This window comes from Sus scrofa, chromosome 2 (assembly GCF_054392235.1).
Source record: "Sus scrofa isolate SSC_HxYL_T2T_F1_AM1 chromosome 2, Sscrofa_HxYL_maternal_Yorkshire_Landrace_v2.0, whole genome shotgun sequence".
Lineage (NCBI taxonomy): Eukaryota > Metazoa > Chordata > Mammalia > Artiodactyla > Suidae > Sus > Sus scrofa.
This window is the reverse complement of record NC_139384.1, coordinates 6,097,807-6,125,037: the sequence shown is the minus strand read 5'-3', so window position 1 is coordinate 6,125,037 and position 27,231 is coordinate 6,097,807. Positions and strand designations below refer to the sequence as shown.

The following is a 27,231-nucleotide window of genomic DNA, read 5'->3' as shown; positions in this document are numbered from 1 at the left end:
TAGTTTTTATTAAGCTCTTGAACCTTGAGCGAGTTACCGGGACTCGATTTTTTTCATCTATAAAATGGGCGGCACCTTCTTCCTGGGGTTGCTGCTGGGAGTTAGGAGCGCCAACGCACGATGAACCTCGGATAAATGAACTTTTACTAATGCTCCCAGCTTCGGGAGCAGAGAGCGTAAGGATGAATGCCTCTGTCAGACAGACGTGAAACGTGTCGACCCCAGCACCTAACGGAGCATCCAACACCGGGTCGTGGTCAGCCGCCTGAGCGCGGTCTTCAAGCCCAGGTACTTCTAAGAGCGAACTACAAGCTCCAGAAGGCATTGCGCGGCGATGGTGGGGTGTGGGCTCCGAGGCTCGGGCTCCCCTGTTTACGCCTGCGCAGGGAGGGTGAGTTGGACACTGTAAGGAGACTACAAGTTCCGAGAAGCAACGCGGCGAGGCCCCAGACGGGAAGATTTGCGCCTGCGCGTCGCGGGCGGGGCCTCTGGGGCGGAGCGGCCACCATCTTGGAACGGGAGGCGGAGCAGAGCCGACTGGGAGCGACCGAGCGGGCCGCCGCCGCCGCCATGAACCCCGAATAGTGAGTGAGCCCCGCCCGCGCCGTGCGGCGCAGCCTCGATCCCGAGTACGGGGCTGTACGCTTACCGGGGTTGTCCGGCCCGGGTCAGGACTGCGCGGCGCCCCCACATCCGGGTCCCTCTTCCGCTGACCTCCCCCCCTCACATCCGGGTCCTGCCCCCTCCCCCGGGGGCCCCCGGACCCCGGCTTTGCACCCCGAGTTCTTGCACTCGGGTCCGGAGACTGTGACCCCGAAGGGTGCCGCTTGGAGACTGAGGCACTGGCACTTCCAGGCCTTATCGGTCAGGTGACCATGCAGCCCGGGTCTCTCCAGGCCTCAGTTTCCCGCCTGCTGCCTGAGAGTGGTGGTCTGGGTGCTGACGATGGTCCGGGCGTTTTGGAGCCAGTCATCGGGTAGTTCTGGTCTCGGTCCAGGCTCGGGCCTTTTAGGCCGGGCCGCAGACCCTGCTGTCCCGTCCTCCCGGAATCCGGTTTCTGGGGGCTAGCCCTCTGGTAGTTCTCCCGCAGGTCCTGCCCTGCGGAGCTCCCGCTTTGCCCCTCGCCTGGGTCAAATGGCTCTGCCGCTCTTGGCGGCCGGTCCCTTCCCGCCCTCCCCTCACCTTTGCGCAGGCCCCCGGCGCCGCCGTCACACTGCCGAGGAAGTTTAGATGAATGTGGCATTTGCTTCCTCCCTTCCAGTGGGATTCTTTGTTCCTCAAACTCTCCTCACTTCTTGGTCACTCCCCCTACGGGTAGGTGGCCCACATCTCTGCCTCGACTTGTCTGTCATTGACAGTTTTCCCCAAGTGTCAGTTACCTTCCTCTTCTGCCACTTCCTTTTTCTCCTTCGGATCCAGGCCTCGGATCTCCTTGGGGACGGGTGAAGAAGCTCTGAGCTGGATTATCAAGGGGGAACAGAGAAGGGCACCAGCAGGCTTTTACAGAGACTTTGGCGTCGAAACCTGGTTTCTAGTGTGCAAGTTAACAACTGTGTAACTTAGGGCAAGTCGCTCTTCATCTCCGGCCTCTGGTTTCCTCATTAGTTGGGAATAAGAACTCTCACTTCATTGGACTGTTGTGAGGCTCAAATGAGATGATGAATGTGAAGTACCTAGCACAGGGCCGGGCACGAGCAGGACCTCAGTACTGTTATCATTGCCACTTGTTGACCATCACTTCTTAAGGGCTGCATACCAGGCTCTTGACATAGTCACTAACCAAGTTCTAGGCTAGGTCCTGGCTTCCGCTTCTGGGGCCTTCCCTGCCAAGCCAGGTGTGGCACAGGGCAGCATAGGAGAGTTTCCCTAAATAGCTCTGGCTGGACCCCAAACTAGTGGAGTCTATCAGGAATCAGGGCAGGATGCCCAGCTCGGCCACCTAACTGATTGTGATCCTTTGTAAGTCGTGTTTCTCTCTGTGCCCCGGTTTCCTTCTCTATAAAGTGGGAATTCAGGTTCACCCCTTTGGGCCAGCGGAGTTATGGCGAGTGGTCAGCCCTCCCCATCCCAGGACTTGTGGGAGGATCTCGTGTGGCCTTAGTACTGCAGTCCGAGGCCCACTTGGCAGTGTGGGAGAAGGCCGTGTAGTTGTCACTGCAGGATGATGGCAGGTGGGCTCCCTGCCTTCCTTCACCCTTCCCATCCTTTCTCTCCAGTGACTACCTGTTTAAGCTGCTTTTGATTGGTGACTCGGGCGTGGGCAAGTCATGTCTGCTCCTGCGGTTTGCTGTGAGTAAGAAGCTTCCCATACCAGCCATCTGGGGTCCTGGCTGGTGGCCGGAGGGAGAGGGGGCAACGCCGAGCAGAGTTATGCAAGACCCGGGAGACCAAGGATGAAGTTGCAGGACCTGCCAGCAATGTCTCTGACTGAACAAGGGCACAGGGCTGGCAAGGTGGGGTGCTGAGGACTGGGGCTCAGCAGTTAGGAGCTCACCTGGGGCAGGGAACTGGAGGGGGGTTTCTCCTAATGGGCCTCAGACCTGCTCGCTCAGGCCATCTCCCTGGCCCTGGATCTTCTAGGATGACACGTACACAGAGAGCTACATCAGCACCATCGGGGTGGACTTCAAGATCCGAACCATTGAGCTGGATGGCAAAACCATCAAACTTCAGATCGTGAGTGCTGCTCCTCCCCGAGTCCCTGGTGCAGAGGCATCATCCTCGCAAGGGGAGGGGCTCTGGGCCCGGAGCCCGGGGCTCACCTGCCCCTCCCCCCGACTGTCTCGTAGTGGGACACAGCTGGCCAGGAGCGGTTCCGGACCATCACTTCCAGCTACTACCGGGGGGCTCATGGCATCATCGTGGTGTATGACGTCACCGACCAGGTACCCCTGGGCTCACCATCCCCTGCTTTGCCTCCTCAGCCTCAAGTCTTTGGCTTTTGCTTCTTTTTACCGTGCCCATCCTCTGCTTCCTGAGGCTGCCTGGGAAGTTGACTGTTTTCAGATTCATTTCACAAGGATGGAACCAGCTGCAGAGACAGATCCTCCCCAGGCCCTGCTGCAGGGTTTTGGCAGGACCAGGCCTTGCCTCCTGATCAAACTTGCCATTGTCCTGGGCCTTCCAGGCACCTGTGTTTTGTGGGTGTTTAGTTAGCCGATTGGGTGATGTGCTGGTCCTTTGGCCTCCTGGGTGGAGACACTGGAGAAGCAGGTAGAGGGCCTCACCCAAGGCAGTGAGGGAGCCCTGTGTTCTGGGCCCAGGGTGAGCAGAGTTCAGGGAGCCCTGTGTCTGCTGTGGCAGCATTACTCGTGTGTCGTTGGCAGCAGTGGTGGTGTTAACAGCAGGAAGCAGTCCTTCCATGTCTTGGAGCTCACAGATCCTGTCACAGCCCCTTGGTGTTCATACCACTCTCGAGAGGTCTGGGTTATATTCCCCTTTCACAGGTGAGGAAGTGGGTCAGAATGCTGGGACTCGCTTGGGCCCTGCAACCAGTTAAGTAGCAGAGACAGAAAGCCCAGGCCTACTGATTCTACCTGCTTTGTTGTCTTTAAATCTTGTTGCTTAACGGCGCCAAGTCCTGAGGACATCAGCCCAGGCCGGGAGGAGTCCTTGCTCTGAGGGGCAGCTGGGCTCTTTGGCTCCCCAAGCCTCCTGGACGATAAGCTGTGGGTGAGCTGTGCTCCACTCGGACAGAGGTCACCAAGGGAACTCCACCTGCCACATGCTGGGACCTCATTGTGGTTTTTGCCACGATCAACTTGTTGTGGCTTTTAACTGCATTCTCTTTTCTCTCCTTGGAACAGTTACTATCTTCAGCTGTTCCATCTTCTGCTGCATTAGATTCTCTCTCTGTGACTTCCTACTGGTGCTTCAGGTGCTCTCGCCTCAGCCCCATATCTCATGCTTCCTGGTTGCCCCGAACCGCCTCCTGACTCTCCCTGCACAGTGCTGGCCACTTTATGGTTCGGCTTCTATTTTGCGTTCTGTCATTTCTGCATCTGAACAGCTCTTGGTATGAATCTCCTCCGTGTCCTACGTTCCGCCGACACGTCATGTCTATTAAGTCTCATCCCCACGGTATCACTCAGTGAACTAAGTAGTGGGGTCCCCGTGTTGTAGACACGCTTGGAGGCGTTTCTTGCCCATGGTCTCACTGTTGGGGAGGGCAGAGCCAGTCTTTGAACCCAGTGTTCTGTGCTTCCCAGTACCCTCTTTCCTGCCCCTCCACAGCCTCTGGGCCTTCTGCAGAACTCAGCATGGCCTGGGCTGGTCTTACCATCCCTTGCTGAGCTAGCTTCTGCATCCTCATCTGTGTAACAGAGCCCCTGTCGGCCGCATCAGAAAACCCTTCCTTCCCCCATCCCGCCAGTCCCAGGGCCCCTCTGTTCCTCCCATCACCTCTCTCAGATCCATTCCTTCATAATAATAGCAGTGATGAGGATAATAGCAGCTCTCACTAATTAAGCACTTGTTATGAGACAGGCCTGCATTCATCATCTTGTGCTCACAATAGCCCCACCGGGAGGTACCGTCTTTCAAAAGTGAGGAAACTGAGGTTCGGAGAGGTCACGTGACTTATCTAGGGTCACACAGTGAACCGCAGAGCAGGATGGTCCGCCTCTAACCCCCATGCTCTCCTCTGCCTCATTCCCTGGCTCGTGGCACAGCTTCTCTTCCCCGGATTATTCCAGCCATCTCCCAGTCGGCCTCCGTCTTCTTGCTGCTCTGATCTGGCCTTTGCACTCCTGCCAGGACTTTCTTCCCAGAACACAGGTGTCCTCCTGCTGCCCCTTCCTAGGAAAACCTCCCCTGGCTCCTGGTTGTCTCAGATTTAACCAGGCTGAGACCCTCTGCTCGGGCCTGCCTCGTGTCCCTCCCATTCTGCGACAGGGCTATGTCAGCTCCTCCCCTTGCACCCTTCCCTCCACCCGCACCCCCACAAGCCCAGCTCATCCCCGTGGGGGGTAGGTTGGCGGTATCCGCCCCTCCCCAGGCAGAGATGGACTTGCAGCTCCAGCAGCCCCTGCCTTCTGTTCCTCCAGCGCTGATTGCCGTGTCCTGTCTGGCCATTCATTATGTGTATCCTAGTAGGGTCCTCCACTGTCCCCTAAGTGCTTCAGGGCAGGGCCCAGGCAGGATTCCATCATTTGAACCCCGTGCCCAGCCTGGGACACGGCAGGAGGCGTGTGTTTGAACCCAGTGTGATGTCACCAGGCCTCTGGTTCCAAAGAAGGGAAAGTGGCTTTAGCTCAAGTGTGTTCCTAAAAGTTCTGTCCTTTGTCCACGTGCCAGGGGTGGGGGGTGGGGAGTGGCAGGCTGCTGGGAGAGCCAGGCTGAGTGAGGAGGCTGTTGGTGCCAGAAGTAGGACAGATGTTAGGCCCTGTTCCCAGGATGCCTGTCCCCCACATAAGCCAGGGTCTCCTCTGAGAAAGTCCTCCATGTACCACTGGGCTCCAAGATGTCAAACCTTAAAGGGACTGAAAGGCCGCTTGGGGGACCTAGTGATTCTTTTTTTTCTTTTTAGGGTCACACCCTCAGCATATGGAAGTTTCCAGGCTAGGGGTCAATCAGAGGTGCACTTGCTGGTCTAGACCACAGCCACAGGCGCGCCAGATCTGAGCCCAGTTTGTGACCTATACCACAGCTCACAGCAGCGCCCGATCCTTAACCCGCTGAGCGAGGCCAGGGATCTTACGTGGGTCCTCGTGGATACTAGTCAGGTTCGTTACCACTGAGCCTCGACGGGAACTCCTGAGACTTGCTAACCTGTTACCCTCGTTTCTGTCTTCCGTCTGGCCTGTTTGCCCTGACGCCATTTGCTCCCTCTGTGTGGTCAGGCCTTCTGTGTCTCGGAGACACAAGCAGCTGCAGGAAGCAGGGCTGGCTGGCCCTTGACCTAAGCTGTTTAGGTGTTGGGGCTGTTGGCAGCCGGCCGGGGCTCTGCTGGGCCTGGCTTGTGGGGTCTCAGGCAGAGGAGGGCAGGGAGAGCTAAGCCTGGAGGGGCCTCCTCTGGGTCCCCGAGCCCGGGGCTCCTGCCTCTCTCCAGAGCCCCAGACGGCCCCCTTCCCCTCACAGCCCCTGTTCTCCAGGCCTAGGGTAGGGGTGGGAGTTGGGAGCAAAAGCACTCTTGACCTGGTCCCTCCAGGAATCCTACGCCAACGTGAAGCAGTGGCTGCAGGAGATTGACCGCTACGCCAGCGAGAATGTCAATAAACTCCTGGTGGGCAACAAGAGCGACCTCACCACCAAGAAGGTGGTGGACAACACCACGGCCAAGGTGAGCAGGCTCGGTCCAGGCCGCCCTGGGGTGGGGGCGGGGCTGGGGCCTGTTGCCCGTCACCCTCTCTCCCCACCTCTCCTCTCCCCTTGTCAGGAATTTGCGGATTCCCTGGGCATCCCTTTCCTGGAGACGAGTGCCAAGAACGCTACCAATGTCGAGCAGGCGTTCATGACCATGGCTGCTGAGATCAAAAAGCGGATGGGGCCTGGGGCAGCCTCAGGGGGTGAGCGGCCCAACCTCAAGATCGACAGCACCCCCGTGAAGCAGGCTGGTGGCGGCTGTTGCTAGGAGGGGCTCGTGGGGTGGGACAGGAGGGGCACCTTCTCCAGATGATGCCCCTGGAGGGGGCAAGAGGTGCCTCCCTCTCCTGGGGCATTTGAATCTGTGGCTTTGGGGTGTCCTGGGCTCCCCATCTCCCTCTGGCCCATTTGCCTGCCACCCTGAGCCCTGGTTCTGTCAGGGCCTCCGTGGGAGGACACCCAGGACCTGTGGCTGGGGTGGGGGTGCGGGCTTACTCTGCTGCTGCCTCTAGTGACTTTAAAAGATACCCCACCACACACCTTCCTTTGGGATGAGGGCTCCTCTGTCTGTCTCCCCCCCGCCCCGCCCCACCCTCCCACGTATGCTGCAGTGGGTTTCTCTCCTTACCCTCTGCCTTCTGTCCCTCTGCATCCCCCTTCCCCAAGAGCCGAGGGCTTCCCTGGCCTCTCCTGCCCCCGGCTGCAGTCAGCACCTGGGGCCAGGAATGGGACCAGGAGATCCAGGACCCTGGGATTCCAGGGCCTTGGGCCGGACCTCAGGACGGGCATGGGGCCACCGGGGCCCAGCAGCCCACTTTCCTCTCCTCCCTGCCCCCCCCCACACACACTCTCAGCTCGAGCCGTCCAGCTGCAGCGGGGTCTGAGCACATCTAGGGCAGGTGGGCGGGCAGCCGCACTGGGCCTGTGTTTTGAGCCCAGAGGGAGCCTGCTCCTGCCGCCCCCTGCCTTGCCAGATCCAGGCCCATGTGCTGCCTGCCCACCGTGCCCCTTTGTCCCCAAGGCAGGCGGAGGCGGGAGGCCCACCGTGCCAGAGGCTGGGCACCAGCCTTAACCCTCACTCTGCCAGCACCTCCTCCCTTTCCCTGAGGCAGCACATCTGGCTTATTCTCCCCTTTCCGTCCCTTGGAGCTCATAGGGCAGATCCTCATCCCCTCGCTACTTCTCTGGGAACGTGGGTGCAGCCCAGGGTTGGGGGCCTCTCCGCTTCCTCCCTCCCACCCAGGATCCTGGCCTCCTGCCCTCTGACACAGCTTCTTCCTGCACAAATACAAACCTTTGATCTCTACCTGAGAAGCCATGTCCCTTGTGCTGTCTCTTGCCTATCCCACCTCTGCCCTGCCCTCCAGCTTGTATTTAAGTCCCTGGGCTGCCCCTCGGGGTGCCCCCCCACCCCAGGTTCCCCTTTGGTGTCATGTCAGGCATTTTGCAAGGAAAAGCCACTTGGGGAAAGACAGAAAGGACAAAATAAATAAATTTCCACTGGCCCTCGGGAGAGCCGAGGGTTTTTGCAAGGAAGTTGTGGTGGCTGAGTGTGGTCTGTGGTGGGAGGCGCCCTGGGGTGTGGGGAGAGAACTGGAGCCCTGGTCTTGGTGGGCTACACAGGGGTCCCGGCTTGGGCTCTGTGTCGTAGGGTTGCTGTTGAAAGTCCTTGACCCATTTCCTAAAGCCAGGAGAGCTGCCTGCTTGTGCTTCTGTGGTCCGTCCCCACGGGCCCAGCACGGTTCCAGCAGGGAGGGAGGCAGGCGGCCATCAGTGAGTACCTGGAGAGGCGCTGTCGACGCCCACACACGGGGGCACAGCCGGGATGTGGAGTTGGGCCCCAGCTAGAGGAGCCGCCAGGGGTGGCGCGGGTGGGGGCCTGGTGCCTGGCTGGCGTCCCCTTCAGCCCCCTCTCCTGGCTTCGTTCTGGGTTCAAGCCAGGTGTCTCTTCCCCCCCCATCCCCTCTTCCCGGGACTGTGACAAGTGCTTCGCGCTAAGACCTCGGGCCACCGTCTCTGACGGTGTGTGAGGGCAGAAATGTGTGTGTGCCCGTCTGAGTGGACCGAGTGTGGCTGTGGTGGGTTCGTGGGGTGGCACGGTGGGGGGGTGGGGGATGGGGGCATGCCAGGGCTGTGCGTCCGTGCTTACGTGTCCCTGAAGTTGGGGCGGGGGTGGCGCCCGGGCCGGGCAGGCGGAGGGGCGCGCGGAGCCCCGGCCCCGCCCGCCCGAGGCTGCTCGCACGGCGGCCCCGCCCCCGGCTCCGCCCCGCCGGCTTCGCGGGCTGGAGAGCGAGGGAGCCGCGGGCGAGGGATCGCAGGATGAACGATCGGGGCCCGGGCCGCCGGCAGCGTACGCGCCCCCTGAGCCCACCGGCCCGTGCTCCGCGCGCCCCACGGCCCCGTGGCCCCGAGCCCGGCCGCGCCGCCTGCGTCCCCCGAGCCCGCGCGGGAGCCCTGCGGGCCATGCCCGGCCGGCCCTGAGCGCGGGCCGGGGGGGCGTCCCCTTGCGCCCGGGCCCCGCGCTGGCGCCCCCCGGGCCGCCGCCCGGCGCGGGGGCCATGGCGTTCACCTTCGCCGCGTTCTGCTACATGCTCACCCTGGTGCTGTGCGCCTCCCTTATCTTCTTTGTCATCTGGCACGTAAGGCCGGGCTGGGGCTGGGGGCGGGGTGGGGGCAGGGGGTGCACGGAGTGGGAGGGGGCCGGGCGGATGGTCTCAGGGCCCGGAGAAACTTGGAGCCTCCTCTCCGCTGTCGGTCGGCTTCTGTTCGCCCCATTAACACCCCCATCATCGGCTTCCTTCGCGCGGGGGTGCCCCCCTTCCTCCACCGCCCCCGCTTGTCTGTGGGTATGTCAGTCGGTCCCTGACCCCCCTCCCCTGCCCCATGCAGCCTTGGGGTGTGGGGCGGAATTCTGGGATTCTTGCTCCTTTCCGCCTCCTGTTCCCCCCGCTTCCATCTAGTCACCCCCGTTTGTCCGTTGGGCAGTTTGTCTGTCTGCTCTCCCCACCCCCTTTGTGGGTTTTTCCAGCCGGAGTGATGGAGCCGGTTGCTATGGCAACTGCATCTGTTTACAGGACCCACAGATCGCAGGGCCCATTAACCCTTTCCCTTCCCACCCCTCCCCCCACCCCTGACCCAGCAGTAATTGGCTCTAAGCAGCCCCAGAGACCTAACCCCTACCACCAGCTCTTCTTGGGTTTCCCTACCCCCTCCTGTCTGGCCTTCCCCCCCCCAACTAGGTTTCCTCCCCACTTTCCAGCTCCCCTCCCCTTCCTGCCCCCACTTTCCCCTTTGTCTCCTGTTTGCTTCAGTCTGTCTCTCACTCCCGCCTTGCCTCACACCTGGTTCTTGAAAATGTCCATTTCTCATCCTTTATCCTGATTGCCTCCCCTTAGAGAAGGTCCCTCTCTCCCCTACTCCTGGGGTCCTTCTCGTGCCCCCACCCCCCGCCTGTCTCCCTTCTGTTCCCTACAAAATAATCCATCAGCTTCCCAGCTCATTGTTTGGGGCTCTTGCCCCTACCCCTCCACTGCCCACTCTCCTATGCGCCCTGAGGTTTGGGCCGCCACCCGGATCCCCTCCACATGGCCTGTGCATCTCGGCGCTGACCCACTCGGTTCAGCGTCCCCTGCTTGTGCATCCAGCACACACCTCCGGTCTCCGCCGCCGTCTCCCTCTCCATACCCCAGCCTGCCTTCCTCTTCCTCCCTGTGGCCTCACCGGGTGCTTTCCTGGTCTCCCCACTTCCTCACTTTCTTTTCCTGGGACCTGCTGCCTGCCTGCTCCGTGGTCCTCCTGGCTCTTGACCAGTCTCTCCTTCATCACTCCCTGCTGTCCCCTTGCGGCCTGTCTCTCACATCAGGATTCAGTGGACTCTGACTGCTCCCCTCCTGTGTGAGGAGGGAGCCCCCACAGGCACCTTCAGACACACACACACACATCCCCCCCCCCCAGCTACAGCCCTCTCTCTCCCTGGCTTTGCATCTCTCTTTCTGTGGGCTTTTTCCTCTCTTTCCCTCCCTCCATCTCCCTGGGTCCATGTTGATCTCGCTCAGCCTCGTAGCTCATCACGCATGGGTCTTGAACAGTCCTGTGGGCTGGTGGCAGGAGGCCTGGCGTCTTACAGACTGGAAGGAATTGAGGGTCGCAGGCTGGGCACCCGGAGCTGGGAGAAAGGCTCCTGGAATTCAAGAAGCCCCATTTGGGGCCTCTCCCCATCCAGAGGCCTCCCCCAGCCTTTCCGGGGGTCCCTGTCCTCAGGGATTCGGGGATCGTCAGGGCGGTCCTCCATCCGACACACCTGTATCCATGCTCCTGAGAACCAGGCCCTGGGCAGCACTGGGGGAGACCAGGATGAATCAGGTTTAGCCCTTATGGGGCTGCCAGGCTGGGAGAAAGGGCCCAGACTTTTTCCAAAAAAAAAACCCTTTTATTGAGCACCTACTACGCATCAGGCACTGTATTCGCTCAGCTGTTGAGCTGGGCAGTCACAGCAAGTCTCCCGTCCTGAGTCTGTCTCCTCCTTGGTGAAGTGGGCTTGTTGCTTATACAGCAGAGTGCCCAGAGCCAGGCTTGCCAAGGGGTGTGCAGGTGGGGAGAGGAGGTGCGGTCCTCAATCCAAATGGATAAGAACTAGAACCTTCCCGGGCAGGACCCCAGATCCCACCGCAGACCTGGGCCCAGGCCCCAGTGGTTGCTAGGCAACTGGTGGTGAGTGACGCGTGTCTGCTGTCATCGTGGGGGATTGTTTGTTCCAGGGGGCTGAGTCAGCGCCAAGCAGCCTGGGGGGTGGGAGGCGCGACACCCGCCGCCTGCTGGTGGTGCCAGCTCTGGGGCAGACAGACGGCACCCTTCCGCTCCCTGCTGGACCCTGTTGCTGTGCCTGGCAGGCAGGCGGCTGCCCAGAGTCAGTGGGGAGTTGGGAGGGGCTGCTCCAGATGGCCCCAGTTCCCTCCAGGAAGCCCATGTTCTCTCCCTTCGAGCCGTATCTGGTCCAGGGTGCTTGGAGGTGGTGGGCCGGCTCCTCTGCCAGCCGTCCTCCCATGCCAGCTCCCTCAAGCCCATCCCACCAGCCCCTCAAACACCCGAGAAGTCCCCATCTCAGGGACCACACTGCCGTCCACCAGAAGCCTCAACATCCAAAGTCACCTTGGACCCTTCTGCCCCACTTCACTGCCATTCGAGCCCTCTGGAGTCTGGCGTCTTAGTAGCTCTGGAATCCACCCACACCGCACATCCCCACTGCCACTCTCCACTCGGGTCGTCACGCCTCTTCTCCCCCAACCCCAGCCCCAGCACTTCAACAGTCCCCCAACTGGTCTGACCTGAGTATAGTAAAGTGGCCAAAACATTAACTCCGGAGTCTCACTGGTCTGGAATCATGGCTTGCCACTAACTAGCTATGTGGCCTTGGACAAGTCAAGTCTATCTCAGTTTCCTCATCTGCAAAACTAAAGTGATAATCCCAGTAATTGTTATCAGGTTGTTGCAAAGCATTAATGAACTGATAAGCCTAAAGCCTGCTGGCCTAGAGGAAGCATCGTGTATGTCTTCTTGGCTGGGACTGGGTAGCCAGTTTGTACTTCCTGCTCAGTCTGTCCTGAAACATCGATCTGACTGCCCCACTCTGCTGCTTTATACCCCTCAGTGGCTCCCCTTTGCTTTTGTGCTAAAGTCCAAACATCTGGTCGGCCTCCCAAGGCACCCACGTCTGGCGCTGTCGACCTCTCCAGCCCATTTTTCACCATCCCTGTCTTTCTTCCCACGCGCCTCACACTTTCACTCTAGCCCCATGGAACCTGCAGCTAGCTTCCTAAATGTTCCTTGTTCTTTCAACCCTCTGCCTTTGTACTTGCCGTTCCTGCTGCTCAGACTGCCCTTCCCCCATTTGTTCACCAGAGAAACACCTACTGCGAGTCCAGCCTGAACTCCCCATCCCATCCCGCGCTGGGTCAGGCACCCAGCCCAGGTTCTTCCTGTACTCCACAGCCCCAATCATCTGGAGTGTAGTTCACGGTTCTCCTTGTGAGCCTGTGGTTCCTCCCAGGCGGGGGTTGTGTCCCAGGCTTCTGGGGCCCCAGTGTTCAGCGCAGGGCCCAGCAGGGAGGGCACCATCTCTTGGGGGTGTTTTGGATGGAGAGGTAGTGGCCACATCCTGAACTGGTCATCGACACACTGGGATTCCATTGCAAAGGATTGTGTGACCTTGGGCCGGGCCCCACCCCTCCCGGGCTTCAGTTCCTGCACCTTTGCAGCAAGCACCATCTGGTCCCATCCCCATGTGTGACTCCCTATGCAGGGAGAACAGGTGGGGGGCCGTAAGCTGCCGGCCCAACCCTGACGGGCACGCACCCCCTCCCCAGATCATAGCCTTTGACGAGCTGCGGACCGACTTCAAGAACCCCATCGACCAGGGGAACCCAGCGCGGGCAGTAAGTGATACATGTGCTGTGCCGAGGTGTGTCCGTCCGTCTGTCTTTCCATCTGTCCCAGGTGGAGGGCGGCGGGGGACTGGAAGACAGGCATGGGCGGGGGAGAGGGTAGGGGAACTGACGGCCGTGCCCCTTCCTCTGTCTGTCCCCGCCCCCGGCAGACACCTGGCGCGAGCTTAGGGCTCGGGTTCCTCCTGGCGGGGCAGCCGTTGCTAGGCTCTGGGCCGTTGCCGTGGAGACGCGGGTGAAGATCCCTCCATGGTGACGGTCGCCATGGGGACGGCGCGGCTGCTTCCCGGCCGCGCCGGCAGTGCTGCGGAACCTGCTCTGGCGCCCCCTGGCGGCCACGTGCAAGGCTGTGGGGGGCGCGGGAGGATGGCAGGGAGCCCCCAAGGCCTGCTCCTCCCCTCCCCCATTGCGGTGTTCTCCTCCTCCCACAGCGCGAGCGTTTAAAAAACATCGAACGCATCTGCTGCCTCCTGAGGAAGGTCAGTGTCAGGGCTAGGGGCAGGAGGTTGCCAGGCCAGCTCAGCCCCACTCTCTGTGACCCAGAGCCTGGCTTTCCTCCTCTGGGGCCTATTCGATCAGCTCTGCCACGTGGGAAGGAGTGGGAGGCTAGAGGCCCTTTTAGTCCTCGGAGGTCCTGGTGGGTGGGCCACCTCCCAAGTGCCCTTGAAGCTTGGCTCTGTCCTAGCACCTGGCCGCTGACCTCTCTCCCTCCCTCCGCAGCTGGTGGTCCCAGAATACTCCATCCACGGCCTCTTCTGTCTGATGTTTCTGTGTGCAGCAGAGTGGGTGACCCTGGGCCTCAATATCCCCCTCCTCTTCTACCACCTCTGGAGGTGAGGGCAGCAGCTGCCTCGGGGAGGGTGCGGTGGGGGAGCTGGGCAGGATGGGGGTGGGAACCTCGAGGGTGGACCCTCAGGCCCCTCCTTCCCCCCAGGTACTTCCACCGCCCTGCAGATGGCTCGGAGGTCATGTATGATGCGGTTTCCATCATGAATGCTGACATCCTCAACTACTGCCAGAAGGAGTCCTGGTGCAAACTCGCCTTCTACCTGCTCTCCTTCTTCTATTACCTGTACAGGTGAGGCTCTGCCCACGGCAGTCAGAAGTCAGGGAAGGGATGGATGCTCCAGGCGCTATCCCTCCAATCTCAGGAATGGTTGGGCCCCAAGTTTCTGCCCTTTGCCCTTGAGGACTGAGGGCAGCCTAGGGCGTGACACGGTCGGTGGCCGGTGGCCAGTGCCCGGGCCTACTTGTGACTCGGCCCACTGCCTGTCTTCCCACAGTATGGTTTATACGTTGGTGAGTTTCTAAGGGGGAAGCCGGCCAGGGAGCGAGCCCAGAACGGACCGGACGCCTGTGCACCCCCAGCCCTGCCCCTGGGCCGCAGAGGCCTCAGCCCTGGGGAGGGAGGGGGCACTGGTGCCCCCAGCCTCCTCTCCACCCCCCAAACTGCTGCTGCGGGGACTTCCCGCCTTCAGAGCCCCCTCCCCTTGGACGAGGGCTGGGCAGAGCTCTAAATAGGGGCTCCTCTGCCAGCCTGTGGGCATGGCAGTCAGTCCTGGAAGGGGCGGGACCTCCGGCCTTGTCCGCTTCAAGGGGAACTTAGACCCTGCCATGGGGCAGGGCTTGACCCTGGAAGTTCTGGGCCGCCCCCTCCACCCCTCACCCTGAGGCTCCCCCTGCAGGTGGGGGGGTACCCACACCGGGAATGAGCAGGCTCAGCAGGGGGGCAGCCCCACCCCTAGTCTGCCCTCTCCCCTCCCCCAGGCTCTCTCTCCAGACAACCTCCCATCCCCAGCTGTCCCAGTCCCGGCCTCCCCTGTCTCTTGGACCTATTTTCTATGTTGCCTGGAGGAGTCCGGCACCCCCTTCCCGGCCATTTGTGACAAAATATGAATAAACTACTGCAAACACATGGGCCCCAGTTCTGCTCCTGAAAGGCTCATAGACGAGATGGGGGCAAAGGGACTGTGTAGGGGGCAGCCCTGAGCTAAATCCTCAAACAGCACAGCTAGGCTCACCCCAAGAACCCCTCCAGGGAGCCCCTCAATGGATCAGAAGCCTTCAACGTCTCCTTAGCAGCTGCCCCCTTCCAGCCTCACTTTCCCAGCCACAGATCAACAGCTATTTCTGCTGAAACACTTCCATCCACCTTCTGAGGCCATATCAAGGCCGCCAGCCCCAGGAAGCCCACCCTGGGTTCCCCTGCTCCAAGAAGGCCTGAGCCTGGTGCCCCGGGCAATGCAAAGGCCCAGCAGTGTTAGCAAATCCCCCGCAAAGCCCCAGAAACAAGGGTCAAACGACATCAAGGAAACCAAATCTTCGCTGTATGGAAAAATCAGTGCCAGCAGGGACCAGGGGTCACCGAACCAAGTGGAAAGTCAGCCAGTATATGATGAGGGGCTGGAAGGCTGCAGCTCCCAGGGTCAGGTAGAGCTGGAGGCGCTGCCGGGGGGCCGGGCCCCCCATGCTGTCGGAGCCCAGGGCTGCAGTTCGCAAAGAGCGCACCTGGAAGACAGGAGGGAGCTGAAGCTGGGCCGGGAGGGGAGGCTTGTCCCCAGCTCTGACCCGGGCAAAGAGCGGCCGACCCAGACTCACGATGAAGTACATGAGCGCAGACGAAGTCCAGGCCAGCGCTACGTAGTAGCCATCGCTGCCAAAAAGCAGGCCCGTGAGAACACTGAGGATCATCCTGCAGAGGGCAGGGGAGGGGGAGGAAGAGAAGGCTGGAGCCCTCCCAAGCATCCAGGTCGGAGACTGAGCCCGCCTGCCAGGACCCCGAGCCCAGCCTAGACCTGGTCTACCGTCACTGGAGCCCCTGACCCCCAATGGGACCCACAGGGACCTAGACTCCGAATGCAACGGCAAGGCCAGGGCTCAGCCCGAGGCCCTGGATCTGAGACCCCCTTCAGCACCCCAGCTCGAGGCCTTTCTCTCCTGTGCTCCCAGGCGATGCTCAATACACCCCTGACCTCCTGAGCAACAATGCACAGTTCCAAGGAGACTGCGGGAGACAGGTGGTCCCCTAGCAGAGGAGAGCTAGAGGGGCGGAGGGTGTCCAGGGTCACAATTCGAGGCTGCAGCTCAACAGGCCAGGAGTCCAGGCAGCCGGCACCCCCCCACCCAGGCCGGCCTCCCTTGAGGTCCACAGCTGCTCACCCCACATATTTGTAGCCGCTGTAGGCCAGCAGGTGGAAGGTGCTCAGGTCACTGCGCACGGTGGCCAGGTAGATGCCCAGGAGCAAGGCTAGCACCTCCATCACCACCCACACCAGCGCGGTACTTGCACACAGGCCCAGCACCTCTGGGGAGAACCTGTGGCCGGGTGGGGGTGGGGAGAGGTGAGTCCCAAACCAGCCATTCTGTGGCAGGGGCGGGGAAGTGCTGGGGATGCGGAAGGGGTTGGCACCGACCTTTTCTGAATGCCCAGCGCCATCCCAGCCAGCAGCACATAGGTGATGAAGGCCATCGCTGCCAAGAGCCAGAGACATGTCATCAGCCTGGTTTCTCCACCAGTGCACCACCCCCGACACACACCTAGGTACTCGGAGTCACCCCTTCACCCGCAGTGTTTCCTTCCCTGGATTTCCCAACATGCCTGCCTGCCTGGGATGCCCTCCCTGTGCAGCCTTTTCTCCCTGGGTAAATGCCACCCTGTCCTTCTCTCAGGACCCCTAGGCCTCCTCCTGCCCTGTCCCTGGACTAGGAAACTCCCTAAAGTTTCCTGCTGTGTCTCAGAAACTGCATCACAGGTCAAGGTCATTGCTCATCCCAGACCAACAGGCAGGGGCCAGATGGATCGCAGGCAAGACTATAGGACCAAAAGGCAGGCTCGGCAGACAACCCAGGCAGTCCCAGCAGTCCAGGCCATGGGGGTGACCTGACCTCAGCCAGAAATGTTAAGTCTGGCCTTTGTACTGGCTCCAGCTCTGGCCACCCTGCCACACGGACCTCTGCTCTTTTCACAAAAGCTCAGGTGGGAGATGGCCTCTCACAGCAATTTCAACTCATGAGTCCTGGCCTCGGCCCCCTGAAGGCACCACGAGAACTGATGTGCCCACAAGGACATGGAGTAGGAACCAAACTACCAGCCACGTGGCCTCAAATATACTCAAAGCTCTCTGAGCCTTGGCGTTGACACGTGAGAGGGGATGGTGGTTCCTGCCTTACCCGCCACTATGACAGGGAAGCAGAATGAAGGGGGAAGAAGAAGCTGTGACTCTCCCAGGGCCACGGGGCTGTCATGCTGCCCTCCCTGCCACTGGCTGCCCTCTTGGCAGCCCTTCGGGGGGCTGGCCCCAGGCCCGCCACCACTCCTTCATGTCACTATGGGCCTCGCCTTGTGCAGTCCCTGGACAGAGAGGACTCCGACCAGGGTCCACCAGCCACAGCACCGTGTGGGTGGCCTGACCCAGGCCATGTGGTTGGACAGCTGTGGGACCCAGAAGGGAGTGACAGCTTCCTCAGAGGAGGGGCTGCTGGAGCAGGCCTTGGGGGGCAAGTAATGACAGTGATAAGGGCTATTATTTGCTGCCGATTCCTGTGCTCAGCACGCACATCACCTCGCTGAATGTCCACAGTTTCCTGTCCTTTGTGGTAGGAACCATGGCAATTCCAGTTACTCAGAAGGGTGAAAGCACCTGAGGTTCCAGAGCTGGAAGTTGCAGGGCCAGGTCTACACCCTGGGGTCCAGGCTGAGGAGGGACAGGGTTCAAGTCAAGTGGCCGGAAGTACCCTGATGGCACACCCAGGAGGCTGCCTCCTGGTCATCCCACTCTGTCCACCTGCTCTACCCGGTGTCTAGAGACACCACGAAAGCCACACACAAAAGCACCAAGAGCAGATGCTGAATCAACACGTGCGCCTCTCTCTTCTCGGTGCCTCAGGGCACAAGTCTGCCCACATGCCCCAGCCCAGGTCAAAGACTCACTGGGAATATAGAGGTCGGGGGCGTTGAGGTCTTGCCGAGGGGGCAGAGGCACATCGCGACTGTACTGCACTTCCCAGTTCTGGTGTTGGCGGTGGCGGCGGCAGCAGCGGCGGATTAGAGGGAAAAAACAAGAAGAGAGGAACGAGGGGGGCTGAGATCTGGGGATCGGACTCTGCGGCAGGATGAGGGAGGCAAGGGGGCCCTGGGAGGCAGCTCACCTGGTGTGTGTAAGGGAAGACCAGCAGCCCTAGCTTCTTAGCCACATAGGCTGTGTCCACAGCGAAAAAATACTTGAGTTTGTTCACAGACACGAAACGGTGTAGCTGGGAGGTGGAAAGAGGAGGCTGTGGGCAAGCCGCACCCTGGACCTCAGGGTGCTCCTCCCCTGAGGGCTACCAGGAGGACTGGGTGGGACCCCGTGATGCCCCAGCCCTGGGCAGAAATCCTGCCCCCCTTGCCCTGGGGGTGGGCCACACCTCCTTGTGCACCATGTCCTTCCCATGGGAGGCGATGGAGCTGCCATAGGCCATAGCCACGTTGGCCATTGGGTCCCCAAGCAAGTGGTTGACATTGAAGGCCACGTCGGCTCCTGGGGCTGGGTATCCCCCTGGCTGGCTGGAGTAACCACCGCTTGTGTCATCGAAGAGGGAAGGGGGATCCGGAGCTGCCCGGGCCCTGTGCTTGGAGCCTGTGGGTTTGCAGGTACCAGAGTAGGTGACAGGAATACCAAGCATGAGCCCAAACCACTGCCCCGTCCCCAGGCTGGGCAGCCCTGTATGGGTCCTGGGAGCACCAAGCAATCAGTGAAGGAAATTCTAGCTGGATGAGGAGTAGTTAACACAGAAAGAACTTTGATGAGTAATCTGTTTCAAGAGATGCTAAAAGTGGGCAAAGAAAGAGCTGAGGCAGCCCCTGGAATTGGGTGCCCCCATGAGGGTTCCTGGGGGCCTTCTCAAGGGAAGTGATTTCTGAACTAAGCCTTGGAGACTGAGTTTGCTAGGTGGAGAAGATAATTGGGAGGGCATCCCCCATGAACAAGGGCGGTAAAGGCGACGGCTGGGTACACGGAGGCCCTGGGTAATGGTCAGCAAGTCTACCAGGATCACGACAGAGAAAGGAAGTTTGGGAGGCAGACCCCAATCATGTCCGAGTCGGGCACGGGGATCCCAGTAGTGCTGTCACCACCGGATCTGATCTCAGTTTAGGCCAAGAGGGCGAAGTCCGGGACGCGTTGCTGAGTCTCACGATGCAGGAACCCGAGTGACATCTGCCACTCTGGGCAGCGGTCACGGCCGCCCCTCTCCCTCAGGGTGAGCGGGCCGCGCCGCCGACCCTCCTCCGGCTGGTCGGTCCGCGCCCCGCCCGCCCCGCGCCCCACGCACCGTGGGCTCCGTAGCCCGAGTGATAAGCCATGGCCCCGACGCTCGCTCTCTCCGAGGGCCCGCTGCGTCGCCTGGTCGGTAAGAATACTAGTGGGGCAGCTGCTCCGCTTCCTGGGCACGGACCGAGGTTACAGAACAGCCCGACACGTCTCTGTACTGTCCGACTGCAGCAGCCATGTCCACAGCGTCATCCCCTGCCGCCTGCCATTGGCTCCTCCGCGGCGCGGACTCGCCCCTCCCCTCTCTCAATTGGCTACTGGCGCGCCCTCGCTGATGCGGATTCGGCAGCCGTCAACTTCCGGGCGGCAGAATAGGCGGAGCAATTTAATCCGCTTTTGGATTGGATAATGGATTTGTTAGTTCGCGGCGGAGTAGCCAATAGGTGGGTTAAGGTAAGAGGATGTTGAGAATTATTTCCGCGCCTGCGCAGTGGCCATTTGACGCTCGCCCTGCCACGACTACAGCAGGCGGAGACTAGGCGGAGGCGGGCTGCGGTTGGAGTCCAGGGGTGAAGATTCACTCGCGGGACGTACTCCAGGAGGGAATGGGATGGTGGGGCTGTAGCCAAGCCCTGTCCCTCCGGGCTCTTGCCCCTCCCTCTCAATGCTAGCTTTCCTTCCCGTCCTCCATACTGGCGCAGAGCCCTGGCAGCCCGAGGAGGTGTTGGTAGGAGGCCCGGCCGAGCAGTGACAGCGCGGCCAAGCGAGCTCCAGGATACTTACTGACTGCTCCTCCCGCCTCCCACCCCTCCTTTCCTCGCGGTTGCTGTCCATCCTCTGGTGCTGAAATGCCCTACAGCCACAGCTGCCGACCCCAGGATGTTGGGAGGGCCTGAGCTGTACACACACACACACACACACAAATACACACCCATTACACGGTTGAAAAACTGAGGTCCAGGTCTTAAGTCCCAGAGTTTGGGTGGTAATAGAGTTGGGATAGGATCCTGCGCCAGACTTGTCCCACGACTCTCCAGACGATTGTGAGTGGAGGTGTGCTGATTCACCTCCTGAAGCTGTGGTTGAAACTCCTGAGTCATTGCCAGCCCAGCAGTCATCTAGAAGTGAGACACCCCCCTCCCCACAAGCCTCACTCTCCACCTTTCTCTCACTCCCACCTTCCCCAAAGACAGCCTCTGGGGGCCGCCCTTCTTGGAGGCCTCCACCCACCATTTCCAGCAAGATCAGGTCCTCTGCGACCTGCCTCTAGTTAGATACCCAGTGTCCAGTTACACCAGGTGACCTTCCTGCTCTCTGAACTCAGTCGACATGGTCCAGTAGTAGGGCCTTTGCCCAGAAGTCCCTCCACCTGGGATGCTCTTCCCCTCATACCCACTTGTCCAAAATCAAATTATCCTTTAAGAGTGAGATCAACTTGTGCCTCTCAGAGAGACAAAGGGAACAGAGTTCTTACCTGGCTTGGGGTGGAGGCTGGAGGCCAGGTTCTAGGCTTTCTCTGGGTGCAGTGGTTTGCCCTGGATGTAAATTCCATGAGGACAGGGCTTGTGTCATTCTCCATTTCTTTCCTGGTCTTCACAATACTTATGAATGTGTCACAGTACTTGCATATAGATGACACTCAATAAACACCGGTGCCCAATAAATAAAAAATAAATGCATGAAATCCTGGTTAAGTTCTTTCCTCTCTCTACCATGTCAGTTACCTCATCTTTAAACGGGTAGAGGTGTTGACCAAGTGGTCTCTGAATTGCTCTTTGGGGGAAAAAAAGTCACCAAACCAAACCAAACCCACCTAGCATTGCAGCTCCCTATGTCCTCTATCTAGTGATTTTCTACCCTGGGGGCTAGGCCCTGACCCAGGGGTTGAAGTGAAGGTTTGAGGCCCCTGAGGGCCAGGGAGCAGCACTGAGGCCAGCAGGATCTGGGAAGGAGTCCTCTCATGAAGGACAAATCCCACTCCCCTGCCCCGCATGATGAATGTGCATTGAATCCAACACCTTTTCATCCCCGTTTCTCAGGTGGAAAAACTGAGGTTGGGGTTACAGCGTGCTGACTCAAGGTCACAAAGCCTAGGGCCCTGGGGGTCCAGGCCTCTTGCTTGCCTGCTCTAAGTGGAGCACAGCGCCTGTGTCCAGCTAATGAGACTCACCTCACCTTTCAGGATTCTAACTGCCCCCTACCACGATCGAGGCCTAAGGAGGGGGGTCTGGGTGGGCTTAGGCCTGGACCCACTCCTCAGAGATGGGAATCGGTCGGTACCCACCCACCTTCGGGATCCCCCCTCCTCATTTTACAGCGGGGGAGACTCAGGCCCCAGAAAACAAGGATTCGTCCGAGGTCCCAAGCACGAGCGCAGCAGGAGGGGAAAGCAGGTGTCCGGCCGCCCAGCCTGGGCTTCTCAGGGGCGGGGGCAGCGCCCGCGGTGCCAGGCGCTGCCGGCAGCGCGGCGGGTGCCGCGGGGGCGGGGTCAGCGGAGGGCGGGGCGCCGGGCACCGCGGCCGCCAACGCCGCCGCCGCCGCCTCTGCCGCCGCCGCCGCCGCCGCCGCCGCGCCCGGGCTCGAGCTCCGCACACTCCCTCCGCGGCCGCTGCGCCGAGCGGACGTCCCCCCGGGCGGAGCCGCAGCCCTCCGCGCTCCCCCCTATCATGCCCGGGGCCCGGGCGGGGGCCGCCCGTGCAGCCTGGACACCATGCCCGAGGGCGGCGGTGGCGACGGCGGGGAGGTGCCCGCGCTCATCCCGGACGGCGAGACGCTGCGGGAGGAGGTACCGGCGCCGTGCGGTGGGGATACGGAGCCGAGCCGAGGCTGGCGCGGGGGGACGGGGGTGCCAAGGGAAGGGGCGACCCCTGGGGCGGGGGCTGAGGAGGGAGGTCCGCAGCCTCGGCGGCCAATGACGTCATTGGGTAGTCTGCATCCCGCGAGGGGTCCCGGGGCCTAGGGGCCTGCGTGGGGGTCGGGGTGGGGCGGCTGGGAAGGGATTTGGGGGGCACCTCCCACCCCCGGCGCCCCCTCATCCAGCCTCGCCCTCCTATGACGTCAGCACCTGACCCCTGCGCGTCCCCATCCTGCAGCGCAGCCCCTCATCCTCAGAGCCCCGGGGTCAGGCCCCCGGCCCGGCCCGGCCCAGCGGCTCACGAGGTGTCCAGGCGGCGCCTGCAATGCAGCAACAGTAGCAGGGACCTGGGGGGCGGGGAGCGGAGGGAGGAGGGGAAAGAGAAAGGGAGGAGGCCTCTGGTACCCCTTCTCCTCCTCCCTATGGTGAGGCCCCAGGGCCTATCCTGCTGGGTGGGACCCTCAGAACGGCCCCTCCTGCGTCCTAGCCAGGAAGAGGATCTGCAGGGGTGTGCGGCCCTGTGTAGGGAGCTGGGGATGATAGGTGGTGAGTGGATGGTGGGTGTGCGAATGCCAGTGGGAGCGCTCACACCTCGAGCGGAACATATGTGCCCTGTAGTCAGGTGAGGGTCGGTGGGCCCCTTGCCTTGGGTGAAGTGGGAATGTCTGAGTGCCTGTGAGCACATCCTGTGGGCGGGGGGGGGGGGGGGGTCTCCCTGTGGAGTCTATAGGGTGTGGGTGTCAGGTTGGAGGAGGGGTGGGGGTGGCGGGTGTGCACTGTGGTAGGTAAGGGGCTGGTGTGTCCCTGGGCTTCAGAGAATATGTAACATGTGTGTGCATCTCTGTCCAGTGCTGGGGGGGTTGGTCTGTGGGGTATGAGTGTGTGTGTATGTGTGTGTGTGTGCACACCTGTGCACCATGTTACAGTGGGGGAGGTGTGCCCTGGGCACAGGTCGGGGTCTGGTGTGTTGGGTAAACAGGCAGCCTGCACATTCCTGGTGGGTGGGTCTTTGCTGAACATGGGGTGGGGTGGAGGAGAGGGGTGATGGATGAAGGTATGTGCTTCTGACTGGCCCTGCAGGTCGGGGTGGTGGGTGGCTGCTCTGGGCTGGGCTGGGGGCAGTTCCTCTCCTTTTGGGTCTCTCAAGGCCTGATGGGACTGTCAGCCGCGGGGGGGGGCCTTAACCGCCCCTCTGCTGGTTCCTCCAGACCACCTCTTCCCTCTCCCCTTTTTCCCCCCTCCTCCTCCTTCTCTCTCCATAGGCACCTGGGGATGAGGAGGGGGCCAGGTTGGCAGCCCTGCCAGGGAGGATGTGCCAAACCCCCTGGGCCAGGGAGTGGTCCCTGCTGCCCAGCAGCTGTGTCCCGCCCCCTCCCTCAGCACAGATGGGGAGTGGAGGCCGGCCCTCCATCTGCTCCCCCCCCCCATGTACACCTCTCTCTCTTTCTCTTTCTCACTTTCTTAAAAGCCTCTCCCAAGCCTCCTGCTGTCCCTCATGAAACCGGAGGCCAGACGGAACTGCAGGGTGGCAGTAATAATACTTATTCCCATGGCTGGCCAGACCCTGTGCTAAGATCATCCCACGTATGATCTCATTGAATCCTCACAACCCCAGTTTACAGATGAGGAAACTGAGGTCCAGAGATGATGAGGGACCTGCCCAAGTCACGCAGTAAAGTGGTGGAGCCAGCACCAAATCCCGGGCAGTCGGGCTCCAAAGCCCATGCTCTTCACCCCTAGAGCCCCAGCCCCCCTGGCTTCCCACACCACCAAGTTCAGGAATCAATGCCCAGAGAGGGCAGGGATATGGCTGTGATCACACAGCAAATTGAGAGCAGTCCATACCAAAACTTTGTTTTCTTAATGACTAGGGTGTTTTTTTGTTGTTGTTGTTCTTTTTGGGGGAGGGGTCCTCCTCTCTTTTAGCAGAATTGGGTCTCTTTTGTCCTAAGTGCCCTTAACTGAGAGATGACAGGGCATCTGAGAGATGAGAGGACAGGCCGAGGGCACACAGGCCTGGGTTCGAGTCCTGCAGCTCTCCCAAGAGTTACCTAGAAGGATGCATCCCGGAGCAAGCTGCTCAGTCCCCCAGAGCCTCAGTTTCCTCTTCTGTAAAGTGGGGGGCGGGCAGCACCACCTCCGCCGCGGGCCTTCAGTGAAGTGGCGGGCACAGCCGATGGCCGGGCACTGACCCCGCTTCCCCCCTCTCTGCCCACTCTGCAGCAGCGGCCCCTGAAACAGTCCCTGGGAAGCTCCCTGTGCCGAGAGTCGCACTGGAAGTGCCTGCTCCTCACGCTGCTCATCCACGCCTGCGGTGCCGTGGTGGCCTGGTGTCGCCTGGCCACAGTGCCGCGGCTGGTCCTGGGGCCCGAGGCGGCCCTGGCCCGCGGGGCCGGGGGCCCGCCGCCCACCTACCCAGCCAGCCCCTGCTCCGACGGCTACCTTTACATCCCGCTGGCCTTTGTCTCCCTCCTCTACCTCCTCTACCTGGCCGAGTGCTGGCACTGTCACGTGCGGTCATGCCAGGCGCCGCGCACCGACGCCCACACCGTGCTCGCCCTCATCCGCCGGCTGCAGCAGGCGCCGCCCTGCGTCTGGTGGAAGGCCACCAGCTACCACTACGTGCGCCGCACCCGCCAGATCACCCGCTACCGCAACGGCGACGCCTACACCACCACGCAGGTCTACCACGAGAGGGCCGACAGCCGCACGGCCCGGGGCGAGTTTGACTACTCGGCGCACGGCGTCCGCGACGTCTCCAAGGAGCTCGTGGGCCTGGCTGACCACGCGGCCACGCGGCTGCGCTTCACCAAGTGCTTCAGCTTCGGCAGCGCCGAGGCCGAGGCGTCGTACCTCACCCAGAGGGCCCGCTTCTTCAGCGCCAACGAGGGCCTGGACGACTACCTGGAGGCCCGCGAGGGCATGCACCTGAAGGACGTGGACTTCCGCGAGTCGCTCATGGTCTTCGCCGACCCGCGCAGCCCGCCCTGGTACGCGCGCGCCTGGGTCTTCTGGCTGGTGTCGGCGGCCACGCTGTCCTGGCCGCTGCGCGTGGTGGCCGCCTACGGCACGGCCCACGTGCACTACCAGGTGGAGAAGCTCTTCGGCGCCAGCTCGCCCCCGCCCGGCGCCGTGCCCAGCGCGCCCCCGCTCTCCCGCGTGGCCACCGTGGACTTCACCGAGCTCGAGTGGCACATCTGCTCCAACCGGCAGCTGGTGCCCAGCTACTCGGAGGCCGTGGTCATGGGCGCCGGCTCGGGCGCCTACCTCCGCGGCTGCCAGCGCTGCCGCCGCTCGGTCAGCAGCAACTCGCTGCCCCCGGCCCGGCCCAGCGGGCCCCGCCTGCCTTTCAGCCGCAGCCGCCTGTCGCTGGGAGCCGGGGGCCGGGCCACACCCGGGGTCTTCCGGAGCCTCAGCGGGGGACCCCTGGGCCGCCGCGGGGAGGACACGGAGCCCCTGGAAAGCCCGCCGTGCTATGAGGACGCCCTTTACTTCCCGGTGCTCATTGTCCACGGTGACAGCGGCTGCCAGGGGGACGGGCAGGGTGCCCTCTGAGACCCACGTGGCCCCCAGAGCGGTCCTCTCCGCGCTGTCCCACCAGGGGCTTTGATGCCTGAGTAATCGTTGTCCAAACAGGAGGGAAAAGAGACCAGCGCCCGGGGGGAGGGGTGGGGGGGCCTTAAACAGACAACGTGCAGGGACCCGGGGTCATTTTGGGGGGACTGGACACCACGAGGTTGAGTCTATGAACTGTCCCGGCGTGGCTCCCCCTCCCTCCTCCCCCACCATGTTGCACCCCTGGCGATGGAAGAAGATCTAGCTTGGGGGCCTCTCAGGCTGGGCCGGGAAGGAACTTTCCAGAAAGCCTGGGGTGGGGGGAGGAGTCTTGGGGACAGCCGTTGCCTGCAACAGAGGGCTGCCTGTGGACTCTTCCCTGCATGGCTGAGGCCCTATGAGGGGGGCCCTTGAGCAACCCAGAAGCACAAATTGGTGGTTTGGGGCCATGCCCAACGGGGCTGGCATCCAGGAGCCTGAAGAGCTGGCTATGGCAGCACCCCCGCCTCGGCCCCACCACCCTCCCAAAGTCCCCGCCCTTCTTCCCTAACAGGCCCCTACCCCGCCTGCCCTCGGCCTCTGCTCAGGGCCAGTCCCTGATCAGACCCTGCTGGCATGCCCTCTCCTGGGAGCCTGGTTCTTGGAGCACAGCCTTACCCACTCCACGCCCGCCCGCCGTTTCTCCTGGTGCACCCTCCCCCACATCCAGCCACCCCTGCAACCTGGGCTCCTCCTCAGGGCCCCTCCTCAATCCCACAGCCCCTGCGCTCTGCTCCTGCCCCCTGGAGTCCACGTCTGCCTCTGTCAGCCCCGCACACGTCCCGACTTCTCTGCTCTTCACCTTCCTGATGACCCACAGGGCTCAGGGCATCCGAGGGGCCTTGGCCCCGGCCACAGCCTCTTGGACGATGCCCTTGCTCTGTCATGGAGGCCCCCGCTTCCCCCATCACTGGGGCCTAGGCCCAGGGGACACCATGCCTCCCCAGGAAGGAGAGAGTCCCTTCCCTTCCAACTGGGGCTTCCACCCCCTCTCAGGGGCCGGGGGGGAAGGGAGAAGGCAGAGAAGATGCAGATCCAATAAAAGGTATGAAACGGAAGGTCTTCTCACGTGCATTTCTGGGTGGCGGGGGCAAGGCCACCACAACAAACACTAAGTAGGACACGCTGGGTCTGAGAGGGGATGCAGGGTGGGCCTGCGGCACCCCCAAGAGAGGGTGAGTCAAGACGGAACCACTCTGCCTGGCCTGGGGCCTCTGAGACTCAGGTTTGAGTTGCTCTGAGCAACTGACTCCAACCCCCTGGTATCTGGGTCACGTCTAGGGCTTGTCCATGTGCTCCCTGCTTCCAGCCCAGGAGGGCTTTCCATTCGCTGCTAGCTGTGCTGAGGACTAAGGGAGTGTACCCCAGAGGGGGAAGAAAGCCGCTTGGCTTGTGGCACAGATGGAGTTTCCCTGGTGGCTCTTGGTGTCATCCATCCCAGGGAATGGGCGCTGGGCAGGTTAGAGCTGGAAACAGCCAGCCCCAAATCAAGGCGTGAGGACTGAAGATGGCAGAGTGCAAAGGGAGGGCCTCGCTCACGGGTGGAGCCACAGAGGTCCTTGGAAGCGACATCTTCATGTGTACAGCTGGGCAGGGTGTTCACTGTGCAAGGGCCAGTGCAGGTGGAATCCCGCCTATGGGCCACTGCTCCAGTCCTGGCATGGAGCTGCACCCCCCAGGATAGAGGGCACCCTTTTCTAATCCATGTATAGGCACCACAAGGGCCAACGGGGGGAACTAGACGACTGCCGAGAATGGCTGGCATCTCCCCCCCACCCCCGGCAGACGC

The 27,231-nt window shown here is 61.7% G+C and overlaps 4 protein-coding genes and 1 long non-coding RNA gene across 16 annotated transcripts; 3 read left to right on the top strand and 2 right to left on the bottom strand.

Annotated features, from left to right (window-relative positions):
* Positions 1 to 512: 512 nt before the first annotated feature.
* On the top strand, positions 513 to 7,839 carry RAB1B (RAB1B, member RAS oncogene family). Of its 2 annotated transcripts, none has more exons than XM_085007864.1 (6): positions 513 to 1,314; positions 2,217 to 2,289; positions 2,581 to 2,676; positions 2,790 to 2,885; positions 6,149 to 6,280; positions 6,377 to 7,839. In XM_085007864.1, exons 1-6 carry the CDS (start codon positions 1,235 to 1,237, stop codon positions 6,569 to 6,571), a joined length of 672 nt encoding a protein of 223 aa, XP_084863990.1. In that variant the 5' UTR covers positions 513 to 1,234; the 3' UTR covers positions 6,572 to 7,839.
* CNIH2 (cornichon family AMPA receptor auxiliary protein 2) lies at positions 6,630 to 14,667 on the top strand. 5 transcript variants are annotated; one of them, XM_021082810.2, is made up of 6 exons: positions 6,630 to 8,076; positions 12,666 to 12,734; positions 13,175 to 13,222; positions 13,464 to 13,576; positions 13,678 to 13,821; positions 14,027 to 14,656. In XM_021082810.2, exons 1-6 carry the CDS (start codon positions 7,621 to 7,623, stop codon positions 14,052 to 14,054), a joined length of 858 nt encoding a protein of 285 aa, XP_020938469.2. In that variant the 5' UTR covers positions 6,630 to 7,620; the 3' UTR covers positions 14,055 to 14,656.
* Positions 14,668 to 15,048: 381 nt separating this feature from the next.
* Positions 15,049 to 19,247, bottom strand: YIF1A (Yip1 interacting factor homolog A, membrane trafficking protein). Of its 7 annotated transcripts, none has more exons than XM_013994064.3 (9): positions 19,056 to 19,247; positions 18,150 to 18,361; positions 17,892 to 17,996; positions 17,674 to 17,752; positions 17,306 to 17,437; positions 16,157 to 16,214; positions 15,903 to 16,058; positions 15,342 to 15,435; positions 15,049 to 15,251 (listed from the first exon to the last, which is right to left on the bottom strand). In XM_013994064.3, the coding sequence occupies exons 1-9, from the start codon at positions 19,084 to 19,086 to the stop codon at positions 15,105 to 15,107; spliced, it is 1,014 nt and encodes a 337-aa protein (XP_013849518.1). In that variant the 5' UTR covers positions 19,087 to 19,247; the 3' UTR covers positions 15,049 to 15,104. The 7 variants fall into 7 exon arrangements, with proteins under 7 accessions (XP_013849518.1, XP_013849519.1, XP_013849520.1 ...); XM_013994065.3 differs by having other exon boundaries at positions 17,384 to 17,437; XM_013994066.3 differs by lacking the exon at positions 15,903 to 16,058.
* A 686-nt stretch (positions 19,248 to 19,933) lies between these two features.
* Positions 19,934 to 21,484, bottom strand: LOC146405046 (uncharacterized). The gene is made up of 3 exons (XR_014836831.1): positions 21,283 to 21,484; positions 20,469 to 20,529; positions 19,934 to 20,070 (listed from the first exon to the last, which is right to left on the bottom strand). It is a non-coding gene; the product is annotated as an uncharacterized LOC146405046 (long non-coding RNA).
* Positions 21,485 to 21,521: 37 nt separating this feature from the next.
* TMEM151A (transmembrane protein 151A) lies at positions 21,522 to 26,500 on the top strand. Its single transcript, XM_003122499.5, has 2 exons — positions 21,522 to 21,779; positions 24,072 to 26,500. The coding sequence occupies exons 1-2, from the start codon at positions 21,705 to 21,707 to the stop codon at positions 25,401 to 25,403; spliced, it is 1,407 nt and encodes a 468-aa protein (XP_003122547.1). The 5' UTR covers positions 21,522 to 21,704; the 3' UTR covers positions 25,404 to 26,500.
* The last annotated feature ends 731 nt before the right edge of the window (positions 26,501 to 27,231 follow it).

Excerpts from the sequence above, each read along its gene's own strand:
- YIF1A (XM_013994064.3), bottom strand. The coding sequence starts at position 19,086 with ATGGCTTATCACTCGGGCTACGGAGCCCACG. Across the intron at positions 17,438-17,673 it reads CCCCGACCTCTATATTCCCA|CCTGGACCCCAGGGTGTAGA; the intron begins GTGAGTCTTTGA and ends GTCCCTCCTCAG. Across the intron at positions 15,252-15,341 it reads CTGCGCTCATGTACTTCATC|GTGCGCTCTTTGCGAACTGC; the intron begins GTGAGTCTGGGT and ends CCTGTCTTCCAG.
- CNIH2 (XM_021082810.2), top strand. The coding sequence starts at position 7,621 with ATGTCCCTTGTGCTGTCTCTTGCCTATCCCACCTCTGCCCTGCCCTCC. Across the intron at positions 12,735-13,174 it reads AGGGGAACCCAGCGCGGGCA|CGCGAGCGTTTAAAAAACAT; the intron begins GTAAGTGATACA and ends CTCCTCCCACAG. Across the intron at positions 13,577-13,677 it reads CTCTTCTACCACCTCTGGAG|GTACTTCCACCGCCCTGCAG; the intron begins GTGAGGGCAGCA and ends CCTTCCCCCCAG.
- TMEM151A (XM_003122499.5), top strand. The coding sequence starts at position 21,705 with ATGCCCGAGGGCGGCGGTGGCGACGGCGGGGAGGTGCCCGCGCTCATC. Across the intron at positions 21,780-24,071 it reads GCGAGACGCTGCGGGAGGAG|CAGCGGCCCCTGAAACAGTC; the intron begins GTACCGGCGCCG and ends CCCACTCTGCAG.
- RAB1B (XM_085007864.1), top strand. The coding sequence starts at position 1,235 with ATGTGGCATTTGCTTCCTCCCTTCCAGTGGGATTCTTTGTTCCTCAAA. Across the intron at positions 2,290-2,580 it reads GTCTGCTCCTGCGGTTTGCT|GATGACACGTACACAGAGAG; the intron begins GTGAGTAAGAAG and ends TGGATCTTCTAG. Across the intron at positions 2,677-2,789 it reads AAACCATCAAACTTCAGATC|TGGGACACAGCTGGCCAGGA; the intron begins GTGAGTGCTGCT and ends ACTGTCTCGTAG.